The sequence below is a fragment of the Corvus kubaryi genome, unplaced genomic scaffold (genome assembly GCF_017639235.1).
Source record: "Corvus kubaryi isolate FWS band 111438036 unplaced genomic scaffold, C.kubaryi_AGA036_p1.0 37300, whole genome shotgun sequence".
Taxonomy (NCBI): domain Eukaryota; kingdom Metazoa; phylum Chordata; class Aves; order Passeriformes; family Corvidae; genus Corvus; species Corvus kubaryi.
This window is the reverse complement of record NW_024581093.1, coordinates 19,760,755-19,774,901: the sequence shown is the minus strand read 5'-3', so window position 1 is coordinate 19,774,901 and position 14,147 is coordinate 19,760,755. Positions and strand designations below refer to the sequence as shown.

Here is a 14,147-nt window from a genome sequence, read left to right as displayed (position 1 = left end):
CTGTCTGGAAGGGCTAGGGCAGGAGCCTCAGTTCATCTGCTTTTTAAAATTCTGCCAGGTTTTCACCTGGCAGGATAGCAGTGTTATAGGGAGACATCCGTGGCTCCAAAAGACCTGCCTTTAACAGGGACTCAGTAACAGGCTGTAACCCCTTCCTTCCCTCCTGAAAGAGGGTATTGCTTTTAAAACACCACTTGTCCTGGTGGTTTCAAAGTGATTTGGAGAGGTTCCATATCTAATTTTCCACATTTCCCTGGGACTACCCACACTTCTGGGTCTACTTCAGCACAGGTGTGAGAAATGAGACAACTCTTAAAAAGATTAATTTACTGAAAACAGAAAAATTGAAAAATTACAGAAATTAGAAAAATATAAAAATTTGGGATCCTATGGCTCAGTAGATGGTATGCCCCAGGAGCGCAGGGATTTGAGATCTTCTGGCTGAGACAGCACTAGACCTCAGGTAGAGAAAAAGAACTTGCAGTGCTGGGCTAACTTTAAAAAAATTACTAAAAGCCCCTTAAAAGGGGTAAGGCTTTTAATGCCCAGCACCGATGTCTCCCACAGCTAGTCTGGAGAGAGCAAGAGGGGAAAAGAGAAAAGGCCCTGCCTTATTACAGCTGGTAGTGGGGTCCGAGGCTGTGACCCAGGAAGAGATGACCGGTCCAGGGAGATGGTCCCGAAAGGAATCGCCTTCCCGGGGTCCGGTGTCTTCCTCTCAGCTGCTGGCAGAGGAGCCCTTGCAGAAGCTGTCAGCTCTTTAGTGATACCAGCTCGTGATTCCAGCTCAGCTCTGCAGGGCAGCCTCCAGGCCAAGCCAGACCAGAGAGAGAGACGAGAAGGCCCGTGTGGCTGGTTCCGCACGAAGGGAGCTTTATTGTGGGTCCCCTCCAGCGAAGGGAAGCCAGGGACGAGCTCTCTCCCTCCAGAGGCGAATTGGTCTTCTTTTATAGGGATACAGGGGATCAGCAAGGGGACCAATGGATTACAGAGGGTCTGGGATAGACCAATGGGTTACAGAATGATCTGCATAGGGCCCCCCAAAGGATTGTGGGTCTACCTTTCCTCGCCATGACCCAAAAGTCGTTTCCTTTCCAGGGAGTCCTGCTGGGCGATTGCAAAATCTTTTATCTCAGCAGACATCCCTCCAGGGCAGTGGCTGGGCATATCCCACAACTCCCCCTTCTGTATTTATTAAAAAAGCATTCCCAGCAGCCTTTCTGCAGCAACGTAGGAGGCAAGAGAACATAAGTAACACAGTAATAATTACAATGAATACCCACAGAGCTCCCTTAATCAAAGATGCAATCCATCCTGTTATTCCCCATCGTCCAAAAAGGTCATTGACCCAGGCTCTTTTCTACTTTTAGGTCCTTTACTAGTTCTTGTGGTTTCTGGATGTTTGCCTGGATGGATGTTGAAGAAAGATTGAAGCAGCACATCCCTTCAAAATCTTGGCAGCCATGTCCATGGGCTAGCAGTAGGTAGTCTATTGCTGCTCGATTCTGTAGAGTTGCGTGTCTGGTAGTCTCCTCATCTCTTAAAAGATCACTCAAGGCGGCAGATGTCGCATTGGCCTGTTTGCTTAGCCAACACCCTAGGTGATTGATATCCCCAAGGGCCTTGAGTGCAGCTAACCAAGGGGTGAACACGGAAGCTGCAACTTGTCCTGCCTTATTCCAATTGTAAATGTGGCTGTCACAACTTTCGTCAAACTCAGCAAAGGATCTCTTTTGATGTGTTGATGTGTCTGTTTGTCTCCAATTATGTAACAATGTAATATTTGGGGTGAGAGTAGAAAGTTTGCCAAGGCTACAGTGGCCTCCTTGGAGGCGTGAGGGGATCCCAGCCCATACTCTGTCACCACAGACAAGAAAGACTCCCCGGGGTAGCACTTTTGGGTGGAGAGTGGACACAGAGAGTACGTGGCTAGTGTAATTGCACCAATCTTGACTATTATAGGCTTTGTTAAATGGTGATATGTCTTTTCTGTATGTGTTTTTTGCTTGGTCAATCCCTGGCCAGTGTTGGCTTTGCAGTCTAAAATAAAATTTGACACAATATGTTGCTTTGGAGGACCCCAGCAGGTTTAATTCTTGGGGTTCATCTCGAGCATTTGGCAGAATCTTTGTCCACTCATCCCAAGTGTCTACCAGGTTGGGCCTCTTACCTGTGGTGCGGAGGAGCTCTGAGTTAGTGATGGGCCAATCATCTGCTACTAAAGGAATTCCTACCAGGCACGTAGAGAGTGGGTTGTCTACGCTGCCCATGGACAGGCACAGATTGTCTTGATTGAGTGTCTTTGCTAGGGTCACCCAAACATTATGGCTAGGCTGTGGGACAAGCCAGCTGAAGGCATGTGGTACGGCGAAGAACATCGAGGCAGTGGTGAGGGCAGCATCAACGTAGACACATTTCATCTTTGGGCAGGGATGGGGCTTCTGAGAGGGAATACAAGCAAGATTTGTTAGCTTTGTGGTGAGAGGGGAGGTTTTGGGGTTTAGGGAAGTTTGACAAGGGTTGAGGGAAGGGGATATTTTGGGGTAGCAAGGGGTGATAACATATAAACTAGGGATCAGTTTTTCCAGGCTGTGTTTGGCCTACGGCTTGACTTTTTGCTGTAGCTTCTTGTTCAGCTTTCTGTTTTGTCTGCTGCCGTGTGGTGGGACGATCTTTTTCCTGGTTGGTGGGCATCCGGCGATGTTTTTGTCTCCATGCCGAGCTGGTCTGGTTTTGTGGAGGTCCTGTATTTGTCTCAGGAGAGTTCTTGTTGGTGTTTGTGGTAGCGGTGTTTGTGGTAGCAGTGTTTGTAGGGCCTAAGTATGGTTTAATACTTTTTCCTGGGAATCACTTTGGGCCAGATGGTAGTTGGACACAGGCGTAGCCTCTCCCCCAGGTAATCAATTGGAAAGGCCCAGAGACCTGGTGTGTTTCAGGGTCCTTCACCAGCACTGGTGGCTTCTCCGTGAGCTTAGCTTGGGTTGAATTTGAGAAGTGGTGGAGTATTGGGGGTCAGGCTCTGATGATGTACCATTTAGGAAGTTAGTGACATAGAGAGCCTTACAGAGTCTTTCAACAGGAGACAAGATTTCTGTTTCTCTCCGTTGCTGGTTGAGGACTCTCTTGAGGGTTTGGTGGGTCCTTTCTACGATGGATTGTCCTGTGGGATTGCTAGGTATGCCTGTCTCGTGTTTTATTCCCCATTGGTTGAAGAAATCTTCTAACTTATGACAAGTGTAGGCAGGCCCATTATCTGTTTTGATTTCTTCAGGGACTCCCAGGGTGGCGAAGGCAAGGAGAAAATGCTTGATGACGTGGATGGCACTTTCTCCTGCATGGGCTGACGCAAACACTGCCCCAGAAAATGTGTCAACTGACACGTGCACATATTTGGATCTCCCAAAGGATGGGAAGTGGGTTACATCAGTTTGCCACAATTGGCAGCTGTTCAGACCATGGGGGTTGACTCCGGTACCCATAGATGGTATTTGGTAGTTCTGGAAGTTCGGGCACGTTGCAATGATAGCTTTTGCTTGATCTTTTGAAAGCTTGAACATTCTGATGAGTGCAGGAATGTTTTGGTGAAAAAATGCATGTGACAACTTTGCCTGGGCAAAGATGTCAGGGATGTTTGCAGTCTCTGCTGGCATGGCCAGTGCATCTGCTCTCCTGTTCCCTTCGGCTATGGGACCAGGGAGGTCAGTGTGTGACCTCACGTGCATAATGTAGTAAGGCTGTTTTCTGTGCGAGATTAAATGGATTAATGTAGAAACCAATTGGTATAATTTTTGGTTGGAGACCTCCTTTAGAAAAGCATGTTCAGCCCTCATAGCTATGCCAGCGACATAAGCAGAATCTGTGACCAGATTAAAAGGTTCATCTTTAAACTTCTCAAAGGCTCTGACAACAGCTGCTAATTCAGCAATCTGTGGAGATCCCTCTACTATTTGGATATCAGATTCCCATTTCTGGGTATTGGGTTGTCTCCATGTCATGACAGAGCGATGTGACGAACCATCGGTAAAGATGGTCAGAGCTTTAAGAGGTTTTCTACTTTGGATTAATTTTGGAATCAATTTAAAAGCTGCTTCACTGTAGAAAAGTCTATGTTTTGGCATGTGAACGGAAATTTGGCCTGTTTAGCTATCTAGGGCTAACTGGAGGCTCTCATTGGTCCGGAGCAACAGCCTCAGATCTTCAGTGGTCAATGGCAAGTATATGCATGTGAACTCACACCCTGCAAGAGAGCGGAGACGAGTTCTGGCCTTTTTTATTAAATGAGCCATTACTTCTTGGAAGGTGGTTAATGTCTTTGTAGGTTGATGGCTTGTGAAGACCCATTCAAGTATCAGCAAAGGGTCTCTGAGTTTAGGGTCCCATTGGAAGATCAGTCCATGGAAACAGGGAGCTTTACCCAAAACTGCAAACTGAAGAGGCAGGCTGGGTTCAACGCGATGGGCTTGGCGTGAAGACAGGGCTTCTTGAACTTTAGTGATGGTATCTCGGGCTTCAGGTATGAGGATGCATGGAGAGTCCAAGTCTTTGCTGCCGTGGAGGAGGATGAAGAGGGGATCAAGGTCTTCATTTGTGACTCCCAGTAGGGGGCGTATCCAATTTATGGATCCACACAGGCTGTGTAAGTCCCTTAGGGTTTTAGGGTCCTTTTTGATGGAGAGTTGCTGGGGTACGATGGTTCTCTCACGGATCTGGAGGCCAAGGTAAGTCCATGGGCTGGAGTGCTGCACTTTGTCCTCACGAATCTCGAACCCTGCTTCTTCTATGGTTTCAATTGTCTTTTTAAGAGTTCTGTCCAAGTAAGTTTTTTCTGATGCACAGATTAGTATGTCATCCATATAGTGGTAAATGATTGCTTCTGGAAACAGGCTCCTGATGGGGGATAGAATGTGAGTGACGTACCACTGGCAGATGGTCGGGCTGTTCTTCATGCCTTGTGGGAGGACGAGCCAATGGTATCTTCTGAGTGGGGCTTCATCGTTAAGAGAGGGGATGGAGAAGGCGAACCGTGGTGCGTCCTGGGGATGGAGCGGGATGTTAAAGAAACAGTCTTTAATGTCTATGATGGCCAGCAGCCAGTCTCGGGGCAGCATTGATGGTGATGGCAGGCCGGGTTGGAGGGGGCCCATGTCTTCAATGACCTCATTGATCTTTCGTAGGTCATGGAGTAGTCTCCATTTGTTTGTGCCGGGCTTTTTCAGTACAAAGACAGGGGAATTCCAAGGACTTGTAGTCTCAGTGATATGACCTTTGGCAAGTTGCTCCTCCACCAGGGCTTCCAGTGCGCTGAGTTTTTCTTTATCAAGGGGCCACTGCCTTGTCCATTTTGGGTTGTCAGTCTTCCAGGTGAGCGGGGGGGTGGGGGTAGATGGCAGCGCGCGTTTCTCAGTGGCCCCAGTCAGAAATCCTGGCTGGGAATGGTAAGAGTGGCACCCCACTGGGATAGAAGGTCTCTGCCCCATAAGGTGATGGGGGCTCTTACCACGAATGGTCGGGTGGTCGCTATCTTGCCCTCAGGTCCTTCAATGACAACATTTCGTTTGCTCCTCATGGATACTGCAACTCCACCAATCCTGGAGATCATACCTGCCACTGGCTCCAGTTCCCAATTCCCTGGCCACTTGGAGCGGGCGATGATGGTCACGTCTGCTCCGGTGTCCAGCATCCCTGGGCGGTAGACCCTCTCTCCTTTACAGAACAAGCTGCACTTGATGGTCGGTTTGTTTGAGCCCACAATCTCTATCCACATTGCTGTAGGATTGAGGGGAAGCTGTTCTGGGCGGTTCTGTGGAAGTAAAAAGCTTGAGCAATCGGTGTTCCCTGTGGGAGAAAGAAAGGTGTGTCCATGCAGCAAAGCTGGACAAGAATCTCTTGTCCAGGGTGCACTGTTTGTATCTCAGGTAATACAAAGGGTTGTTCTGGACCATGGATGGTATGGCTTAGGATAAGAATGTCCCATGGGCCGTCATGCGGTCCATACTTTCCTGTGGGAATACGATAAAAACACTTGTCAACAAAGTTAAATGGCAGTGATGTTACCAGTTGGCGTCTCGTTCCGATCGGTAGCGCTCTGTGTGTTGGATCCTTCTCATGTGTTCTGGGATCGCCTGGGATGATGATGCCAGGCGAGGTCTAGCTGTCTGCTCTCGGCGGTCCGATGTGGAGTTCACAGCTGAGGCGGGGTAGTATGGCCTTTGATTTGTTGTCTGGGCACGGGGCCTTGACACTGCGCTCCGATAGAAGTTTTTTGGATGCTGCTGATGCTGTTGCTGTCTCTAGTGCCTTTGGTAGGCGGCACGATGGTCCAGGGTGGGTGACCTTTGTGGGCAGTCCTTTATAAAGTGTCCAAGTTCGCCACAATAGAAACAGCGGGCATTCTCCTTAGAGGATGCTGCAGCAAATGCTCCTCCTAGACAGCATCCGCTACGGACATGTCCCCCGCTACCGTCCCTTGGCCAGGGGCCTTGTGGCTCATGCCAGACCCTTCTTCCTCCCCAGGGAGCCTCCTCCCAGGTGAGGGGGGAGCCCCCCACAGCGCAGGACTCTCCAGCTCAGCCCCTCTGGAGCCAGGCCGCCGCCTGAGTCCCACATGCCCTGAGCCAAGTGGGGACTGGCGGCCGTCTTGGCCACAGCAACCACAGATAAATCGAGTTTCAAACCTCTGACAAGAGGAAAAGGGCCAGCAAAACCTCAGCTCAGGGCATGAGGAGAGCAGACTTCAGACTGCTCAGGAAACTGGTAAGCAGGGTCTCCAGGGACAATGTTTCTGCAGGTGCTGGGGTCCATCAGTGCTGGTCAATTTTGAAACATCACCTCCTAAGGGCACAGGAGCAGGCGATTCCCAAATGTCGGAGGCCAAGCAGGCGAGGCAGAAGGCATCTTCTCTGGGAAAGAGGATGGAAAAGGAAGCTGTGTGCCCAGTGGAAGGAAGGTCAGCAGAAGAATACAGATGTCAGGAAAATTAATCCACAAACACCACAGGTTTATGTCCAAGCAAGAGACAGAGCAGTCCTGTAACTTTATTTGAATAAAGGGAGAGGCCATGGGCATTTCCCACGGGATCTCTCAAATTGCTAGAGGACACAGCTTTCTTTTTCTCCTAATTTCCCAGCTGTATTTCCCTCTCTCTTTCCCCACTGGCTGAAGTACTTGAGAGGTACAGACTTCCCGAATGGCTTAATACAAACCCCCTTTCTAATGTGTACCCCCCACCCTCATTCTTTTCATTGTGTCTCTGTTCTTTTGCTCTAAATCCAGGGATCAGCAGAGTCTTGAGTGAGTAACAGTCTGTGTCAATTAGTGGAATTCCTATGGAATTTATGGTTCCTCCCTTTGCTTCTTTCACCTATCAGTATCTGGCTTTATCTACCATCATGCCCACAGATAGTTTGTAAAGACACCTCCTTCTCATTCCTTCCACAGAGATGTTTCTTGCCACTGTAGGGAGAACTTTGGTGCAGCGAAAGCTCAGCTGGAGAGGAAGGTGGCCAGAAATGTGGGGCACAATAAAAAGAGTGTTTTTAAATACATTATTGGAAAAAACATTGTAGAAATAACATTGTCCCCCTTCCAGGATGTGGATGGTCACCTCACAAACAGGGACAGGGACACAGCACAGGTGTTTAATGCATTCTTTGCCTCTGTCTTCAACACTCCTCCCTCCCTTCCCAGTGGAAAACATGCATTGTACCAAGGGACACTGCAAAGTCCTTGAAGAGGGCAAGCCCTGCTCAGCAGAAACCAAACCACCCCTGTTTGATCCACAGCATTCCCATCGTGAATCTGAACCCAGCGTGTGTCAGCAATTGGGAAAAAAGGAGCCCTATGCCCGTCAAAACCAGAGCAGTGGGAGCACCATGAGCGCTCCTTGGGAAATCCTGACTTATTTAGAACAGAGGCAACGCAGAAGTCGGTGAGCTGTTACAGAAAACTCTTCCTGCCCTCGACAGCCAGTTCAGGAGAGCTCCCCAGAGACACAGGAACTTCAACTCCCTTTGGCTCTGGAAGATCTTCTAAGGCACAGAGAGTGTTTCCAGGTGGTACCGCTGCAGTGTCCTGGGAGCCATGGGCTTGACACTGGTGGCAGCAGCACTCTTCATGATGTGCCACTTGCTGCAGGGAATGATTCACTGCAGCAGGCTGAGCTCCTGGTCTTACTGCCAGGCTTTTTCTGGCCATGTGCCTCTTCAGAGATGAGCTGGTTCTGCTGATCCCTGAGGTGGGCACAGGGCTGTGACGGCACAAAGGGGCTGAGCGCTGGCGAGAGGCAGGGCTGGGATGTCACACGGCTGTCCTGGCCCACAGCACTGTGACATCACCACGCAGTCGCTGTGTAACACGGGCCAGCACCTGCAGCTGCCAGTGCAGTCGCGATGGGACGTGCCGGAGCCATGTGTGACGGTGGCGTCCTGGTGATTGTGCTTTTCCTGCTGCTGGCCACTGTGGCTGTCTGGTGGGCAGTTGGCCACTGGCAACCACGGAGGCGGCAGGCATGGAGAACAAAGAGGTGCAAGCGCCCCGGGGTGCAGCCCAGAGGCTCACGGAGGAAGCGAGGAGCCCCTGTGGCTCCCAGGTCCTCCAGGCCTCGGGCGACCCCTCGCAAGCGGCCACGTGCTCCCGCGAGCCCCCTGCACAGCCCCTGCAGCTGCGGCCCCTGCGTGGCAGTGGCCCAGGAGCTGCAGGAACTGATGCTGCTGCTCTGGGCTCACAATGGGACATGGGTGCCGCTCTACTCTGGGATGTGGCAGGCGTTGTGGAAAGAGCTGGAGGAGCTGCTGAAGCGAGGCCACCTGCCCTGCTGTGGCTCGTCCAGCTCCTCCAGGAGCCTCCATCCCTTCAAGAGGCTGCTCCCAGCAAGATTCTCCATCCCTGGGAGAGCCTCAACCCTTGCAAGGATGGCACACCATGAGAGACCCACCGTACAGGCAAGAAGCTCAGGCTGTCAGAGATCCTCCATCCTGCCACGAGCCTCGGCTATCTCTGACAGCCTCTATCCCCCGCAGACGCTCAGTGAGACCTGTCAGCCTGCAGAAGGTGCAGAGCCTGTGGACAGGTCTCCCAGCTCCCTTGGACTCACGAACTTCAACAACACGGGCGCAACCCTGACAACTGACGTGGCCAGGGAAAGCCCAGAAGTCCAAGTGGGAGCCCAGCCCGATCCAGGGGAGCCTTCTCAGGAGCAGGTGGCGGAGCAGCAAGTGAGCTGGAGCCAGCAGTTGCCGGCCCACAGCTCCCAGGACGCTGTGCCGGCTGTGCCAGCTGGCAACAGCCCATGCCTGGTGGCGGAGACGACCCTCAAGAGACCCAGGAGGCTCGTCCATCTCCAGGAAGCTGCTCCGAGACGGCCACCGACTACCAGGAAGGCCTTTCTGGTAGCAGGTGAGATCTTCTGAGGAGCTGTCTGAGGCTCCCTCGGGGCTCTTGAGGGGCATCCCCAGGCCAGGCCAGGGCCCAGGCCCGTGAGAGCAGCCGTGTCCCTGGCTGTTTCCATTGCTTCTGAGGCCACGGCTTCAAAAAACTCCTCTCTGGTTTGCAGCTGCTCCTGACACCCCCCTGTGCGAGTCCTCGGGCTGTAGCCCCGGCAGTCCTCAACAGCAGAGTCCAGCCCACGACGCCGGGGACAGCGACGGTGCCGCCCTGCCCCGCTGCCCTCCGGCTCCTGCAGCCGCCTCTGCGCGCTCCCCCGCCCCAGCTCTGCCGCTCGCCAGCCCGACGGCTGCAAGGCGGTGGCCGCTGCCCGGCGCGCAGCAGGAAGCAGGTCAGAGCAACGTGGCCCGCGGTGGCTCGGCCCGCTTCACTCGCGGGCACTTGGCCGGGGGGGCCCTGGGCGCAAGGCTGATGGCTCGGTCTCGGTCGCAGGGCAAAAGAAGAAGCTGCAGGAGCTGTACCAGCTGGGCCCGCAGCTGGGCAGCGGTGGCTTCGGCACCGTTTTCTCGGGCATCCGCCTCTCGGACGGGAGCCCGGTAAGTGGCCGAGACGGCGGGGCGCGGGAGGAGGGCCAGGGGCGGGGCGGGGCAGGGCTTGAGCTCAGCCCCGTCTCTCGTGGGCTTGCAGGTGGCCATCAAACGCGTGGCCCGGGAGAGCGTCCTGCAGTGGTACGAGCTGGTGAGTGAGCGGGGCCACCGCGACAGAGCGGGGCGCGGCGGGCAGGGATATGGCCGGGCCCCGAGGGCGGGAGGCGGCGCAGGGCGGGGGGAGCGGGCGTGGGCTCAGCGTGCGAGCCGGAGCATGGCGGGCCCGGGGATGCCGAACACCGGTGGTGGGGCCGCGCAGGGGGGCACCCCCCAAGCATCCCCTGGGCGGGAGGAAGCCCAAGCACCAGGGAGGCTGCCCAAGGGGGCACTGGGGTATCCCAGGCACGGGGCAGCGGAGCCACGGGGCAGCATCAGGCCTGCTGGAGGCACTGTCTCCTCCTCACAGCCCGACGGCACCCGTGTTCCCATGGAGATCGTGCTCATGGAGAAGGTGGGCTCTGGCTGCCACAACATCATCCAGCTCCTCGACTGGTTTGAGCTGCCTGACAGCTTCCTGCTGGTGATGGAGCGTCCGGAGTCATCGCAGGATCTCCTGGCCTTCCTGCTGGAGCAGGGGTTCCTGTGCGAGGAGATGGCGCGCTGGCTTTTCTGCCAGGTGCTGGAGGCCGTGCGGCACTGCACCGCCTGCGGCGTCCTGCACCGGGACATCAAGCCGGAGAACCTCCTCGTGGACCCGGAGAGTGGCGACCTGAAGCTCATCGACTTCGGTTGCGGCACCTTCCTCCAGGAGCAGGCCTTCACGCGATTTGCCGGTGAGCCCACAGGCCGGGCCCTGCTCCCAGTGCCAGGCACTGCACGGCCCCGCTCCCTCCTGGGCTGCGGGGTGCGGCATTCAGCCGGCTGCCGGCTGCCCGTTGGCACGGGCCAGATGCTGTGCCCCAGGAGCCGGCTGCCGGCCCTGCCGACAGAGCGGGGCTGCAAAAGCCAGGCGCCGGCCGCTCGGCTTGGCAGGCCCGCAAGGGCTTGGGCTGCTCCGCTGGCCTTGTTTGCCTTGCAGAATGGTTTCCTGGCTTTGGCCAATTGGCTGGGGGACGCCGGGTGGCCCCGGGGGGAAGTTGTGGCCACCGGTGCAGCCCCTGCTTCCGCCAGGAGGCTGGCACCCAGCTCTGGAAGCCAGCAGCCTGCGCCTGGACAGCGCCGCCTGTGTCCTCTAGGAACACACACGTACAGCCCACCCGAGTGGATCTGCCTTGGCTGCTACCACGGCCATTCAGCAACCATCTGGTCCCTGGGCGTGCTGCTGTACGTCATGGTCTGCGGGAACATGCCCTTCCAGGAGGACCGTGACATCGTGTCGGGGCAGCTCTTCTTCTGGCAGCAGGTCTCTCCAGGTTGGTGTCCGGCCTCAAGAAGGCAGGCTTTGGTAGATGGCACCGCGCAGCCCAGCGTGGTCCTCACGCAGCTCCGCGGGAGGTCGATCTGCCCTCAAGGGCTGGCCGCAGGCGGCGGCCCGTGACAACAGGGTCGGTGTGGCCCGCTTGGCTGAAGGAGGTGGCGCGTGTCCTGCCGTGCCACTGTCCCGCAAAGGGCAGAGTCGGCCGGGAGGCTGGCACAGCTGTGAGCACACGCAGCACGGCCCGGGCCCTGTGGGCGCTGGGAGCAGCTGGGCAGGAGCCTTCTGCAAGTGACCGGCGCTTTCTGGCTTCTCTCCCCAGAGTGCCAACATCTGATCCGCTGGTGTTTGTCCAAGCACCCCGCGGACAGGCCAGCGCTGGAGGAGATCTTGCGCCACCCTTGGGTATGGGGCAGGCGTCTTTGATGCCTTGCCGGAGCCTCTGCAGCACCTGATTACCGAGTTCCACGCAGGCCTGAGGACCCAAGAAATAAAACAACCACAAACCCATGCCGTTGTGTCAAGTCTGGTCCCGTTTAGCAACTTCAGCTAAAGAACCCTCTTGGGAAAAGTGGTAATCAGTGTTCCCTTCAGCCTTTGTCAAGCTTTTGATGCCTTTCCTCCAGGCATCGTGACAGTTTTGTGTCTTCAAGCACAGGCTGTAGTACAGGCAGGAGAGGCTGTAACAAGCCAAGAAATGCAACAGTGAAACAACAGCCGCCCTTTCCAACTGACGCGGCCACTTGGGTTCACCAGAAGTGATACGTGGGCTCATGTGTGCATTCCAAGGGCCAGTGGGTGGCAGGGACAGAGATGTTGCTCCTCTCCAATGCTGGGAGAAGAATCAGAAATGGCAAAACGTCATTTCAGGTTGAGCCCTGACAAAACTCTTCCTCTTTCTTCCCCTGAAATGGGAGGCAGGGCTGGGCCTTTGACCAGCTGGGTCTGCAGCTTCGTAAGCCATGGGCATGGAGCCCACGGGAAATGTTGAGATGCTGGAGTTGCTCCCATGGTGCTGGGCTCATTGTAGCCCCCAAAATATCTTTCTCTACCCTCAAAACAACTGATGGAAATGGAAAGTGCAGTAACCAGTTTAGCCACAGGAAAGCACCCAGGTGCCTTCGCTGGCCCTGTGGGCAGGTGCCAGCTGCAAACCTGTGCCACCTTCTGTCTACTGCCCTGACCTACCAATACAGGCTTTGGGAAAAAAACATACTTTTTCATAAATGAGGAAGGGGCAGTCAATAGCTAACTCATGTAAGCACAAGTTAACAATTGGGAGACAGCAAATGTTAGTTCAGACAGCGGATGTTAATTACAAAACCTAAGAAACCGAATTCGCCCTAATCTTGTCAAGATAGAGGGCTCAAGGATTATCTCAGAGACCGCTGAATCATTCCTCAAAGGACTACGCATGCCCAGGGAGAAAGGTGAAAAGTGCACTGTGAGGAAGACTACTGGTCTTCATCAGAAAGACCCCCGAGGAAGAGGAGAGGCCTTCCTCAGCGCGACCACCAGGACACACAGCGCATGCGTGACTCGTATGCTAATTCTATTAATGACTTCCAAGAAATAATTTGTATAACCGTGCCTGTCCCAAGGAATGTGATGCATATTCATAATTTAACCCATAATACTGTGTTGTAGGGAGCCCCGGTGTGTGCGTGTGCAGGAGTGATCCCCACACACCCGGCGCGCCGAGTAAAGCAAATACCCACTTCTCTGACTCTGTCTCTGAAGTGTCTCCTGGCCCGGTTTTAGCACGATTCATAAATGTGCCTGCTCTTTCAATTTTCTTCCCTTTTATTTGGGCTGCTGACCCTCTTGTGCCTTGAATGGCTCTCCAAGCCTCTACCTGAAGGCCTGACCTGAGCCGTGATCCTTCCAGCCAGGACCCCACCGTGAGGGGATGGCGAGAGTCCTGTGTGTCAGCCCTGGTCTGGAGGCTGAGCTGGGGGTGATAATTATCCCTTTTCTGATGACCTGTGAGTGATGACTTCCAGTTCTCCAAGAGCCATGGCACATTTCCTCCAGGAGCAGGAGGCCCCCCATGTCCTCCACAGCCCCGGGACACCTCAGGCCCTGCCCTGCTCTGCCCAGGCCCAGAGCCATTGAGAGCTGGTGGTCTCCGGTCACCCCATGCCGGGGTTTGTCCTCAGGCCAGAAGAGATGGCATTGCTCTGGGGGCTGCCAGGGTCCCACCTCACCTGGGAAGCTTGTGGATGTTTGACACCTGTGGGTTTTTTCCCAGGTTATCCCCATTTCTTCGGGGGATGACCACTTGCCCCTCACAGATTGCCCTAAAATGGCGACTCCTCCCTCACCCTGTGCTCATTATGAGGGGACACTGGGGCTTGGTTACGGGTGGAAACGCTCCCAAATGGCCTTGAACTCCTGTGGCAACCATGCCAGCAAGGAGGTGGCACTACTCCTTTCAGGGAATTGTGGAGAGCCAGAAGGTCCCCCTTGGAGGCTTCCTTTTCTCCAGGCTGAGCCCCCCCAGCTCCCTCAGCCGCTCCTCATCAGACTTGTGCTCCAGAGCCTTCACCAAGGGATCGTTTCCAGTTGCGGAGGCACAACCCCCTGAAAAATTCGCCAGCAGAAAAGGGTCCTTGTCTGACAGAACCCGGGGGGATCATGTACGAAAACGAGAGAGCTTTTCGCTGTGGCTGCCTCGGTAAAAGGGAAGGAGCCATTTCAGGCACAACTCAACAAGCCTGGGAGCTGCCGATCTGCCCGCCCAAGCGGCTCCGCAGCGGCCGGGG

General features: G+C 54.6%; 1 protein-coding gene across 1 annotated transcript; it reads left to right on the top strand.

Moving 5' to 3' along the window:
• Nucleotides 1-8,688: 8,688 nt before the first annotated feature.
• On the top strand, nt 8,689-11,956 carry LOC121664422 (serine/threonine-protein kinase pim-2-like). Its single transcript, XM_042027729.1, has 7 exons — nt 8,689-9,393; nt 9,551-9,772; nt 9,874-9,977; nt 10,069-10,119; nt 10,435-10,801; nt 11,204-11,380; nt 11,705-11,956. The coding sequence occupies exons 1-7, from the start codon at nt 8,703-8,705 to the stop codon at nt 11,806-11,808; spliced, it is 1,716 nt and encodes a 571-aa protein (XP_041883663.1). The 5' UTR covers nt 8,689-8,702; the 3' UTR covers nt 11,809-11,956.
• Nucleotides 11,957-14,147: the final 2,191 nt, after the last annotated feature.

Excerpts from the sequence above, each read along its gene's own strand:
- LOC121664422 (XM_042027729.1), top strand. The coding sequence starts at position 8,703 with ATGCTGCTGCTCTGGGCTCACAATGGGACATGGGTGCCGCTCTACTCT. Across the intron at positions 10,120-10,434 it reads TCCTGCAGTGGTACGAGCTG|CCCGACGGCACCCGTGTTCC; the intron begins GTGAGTGAGCGG and ends TCCTCCTCACAG. Across the intron at positions 11,381-11,704 it reads CTGGCAGCAGGTCTCTCCAG|AGTGCCAACATCTGATCCGC; the intron begins GTTGGTGTCCGG and ends TTCTCTCCCCAG.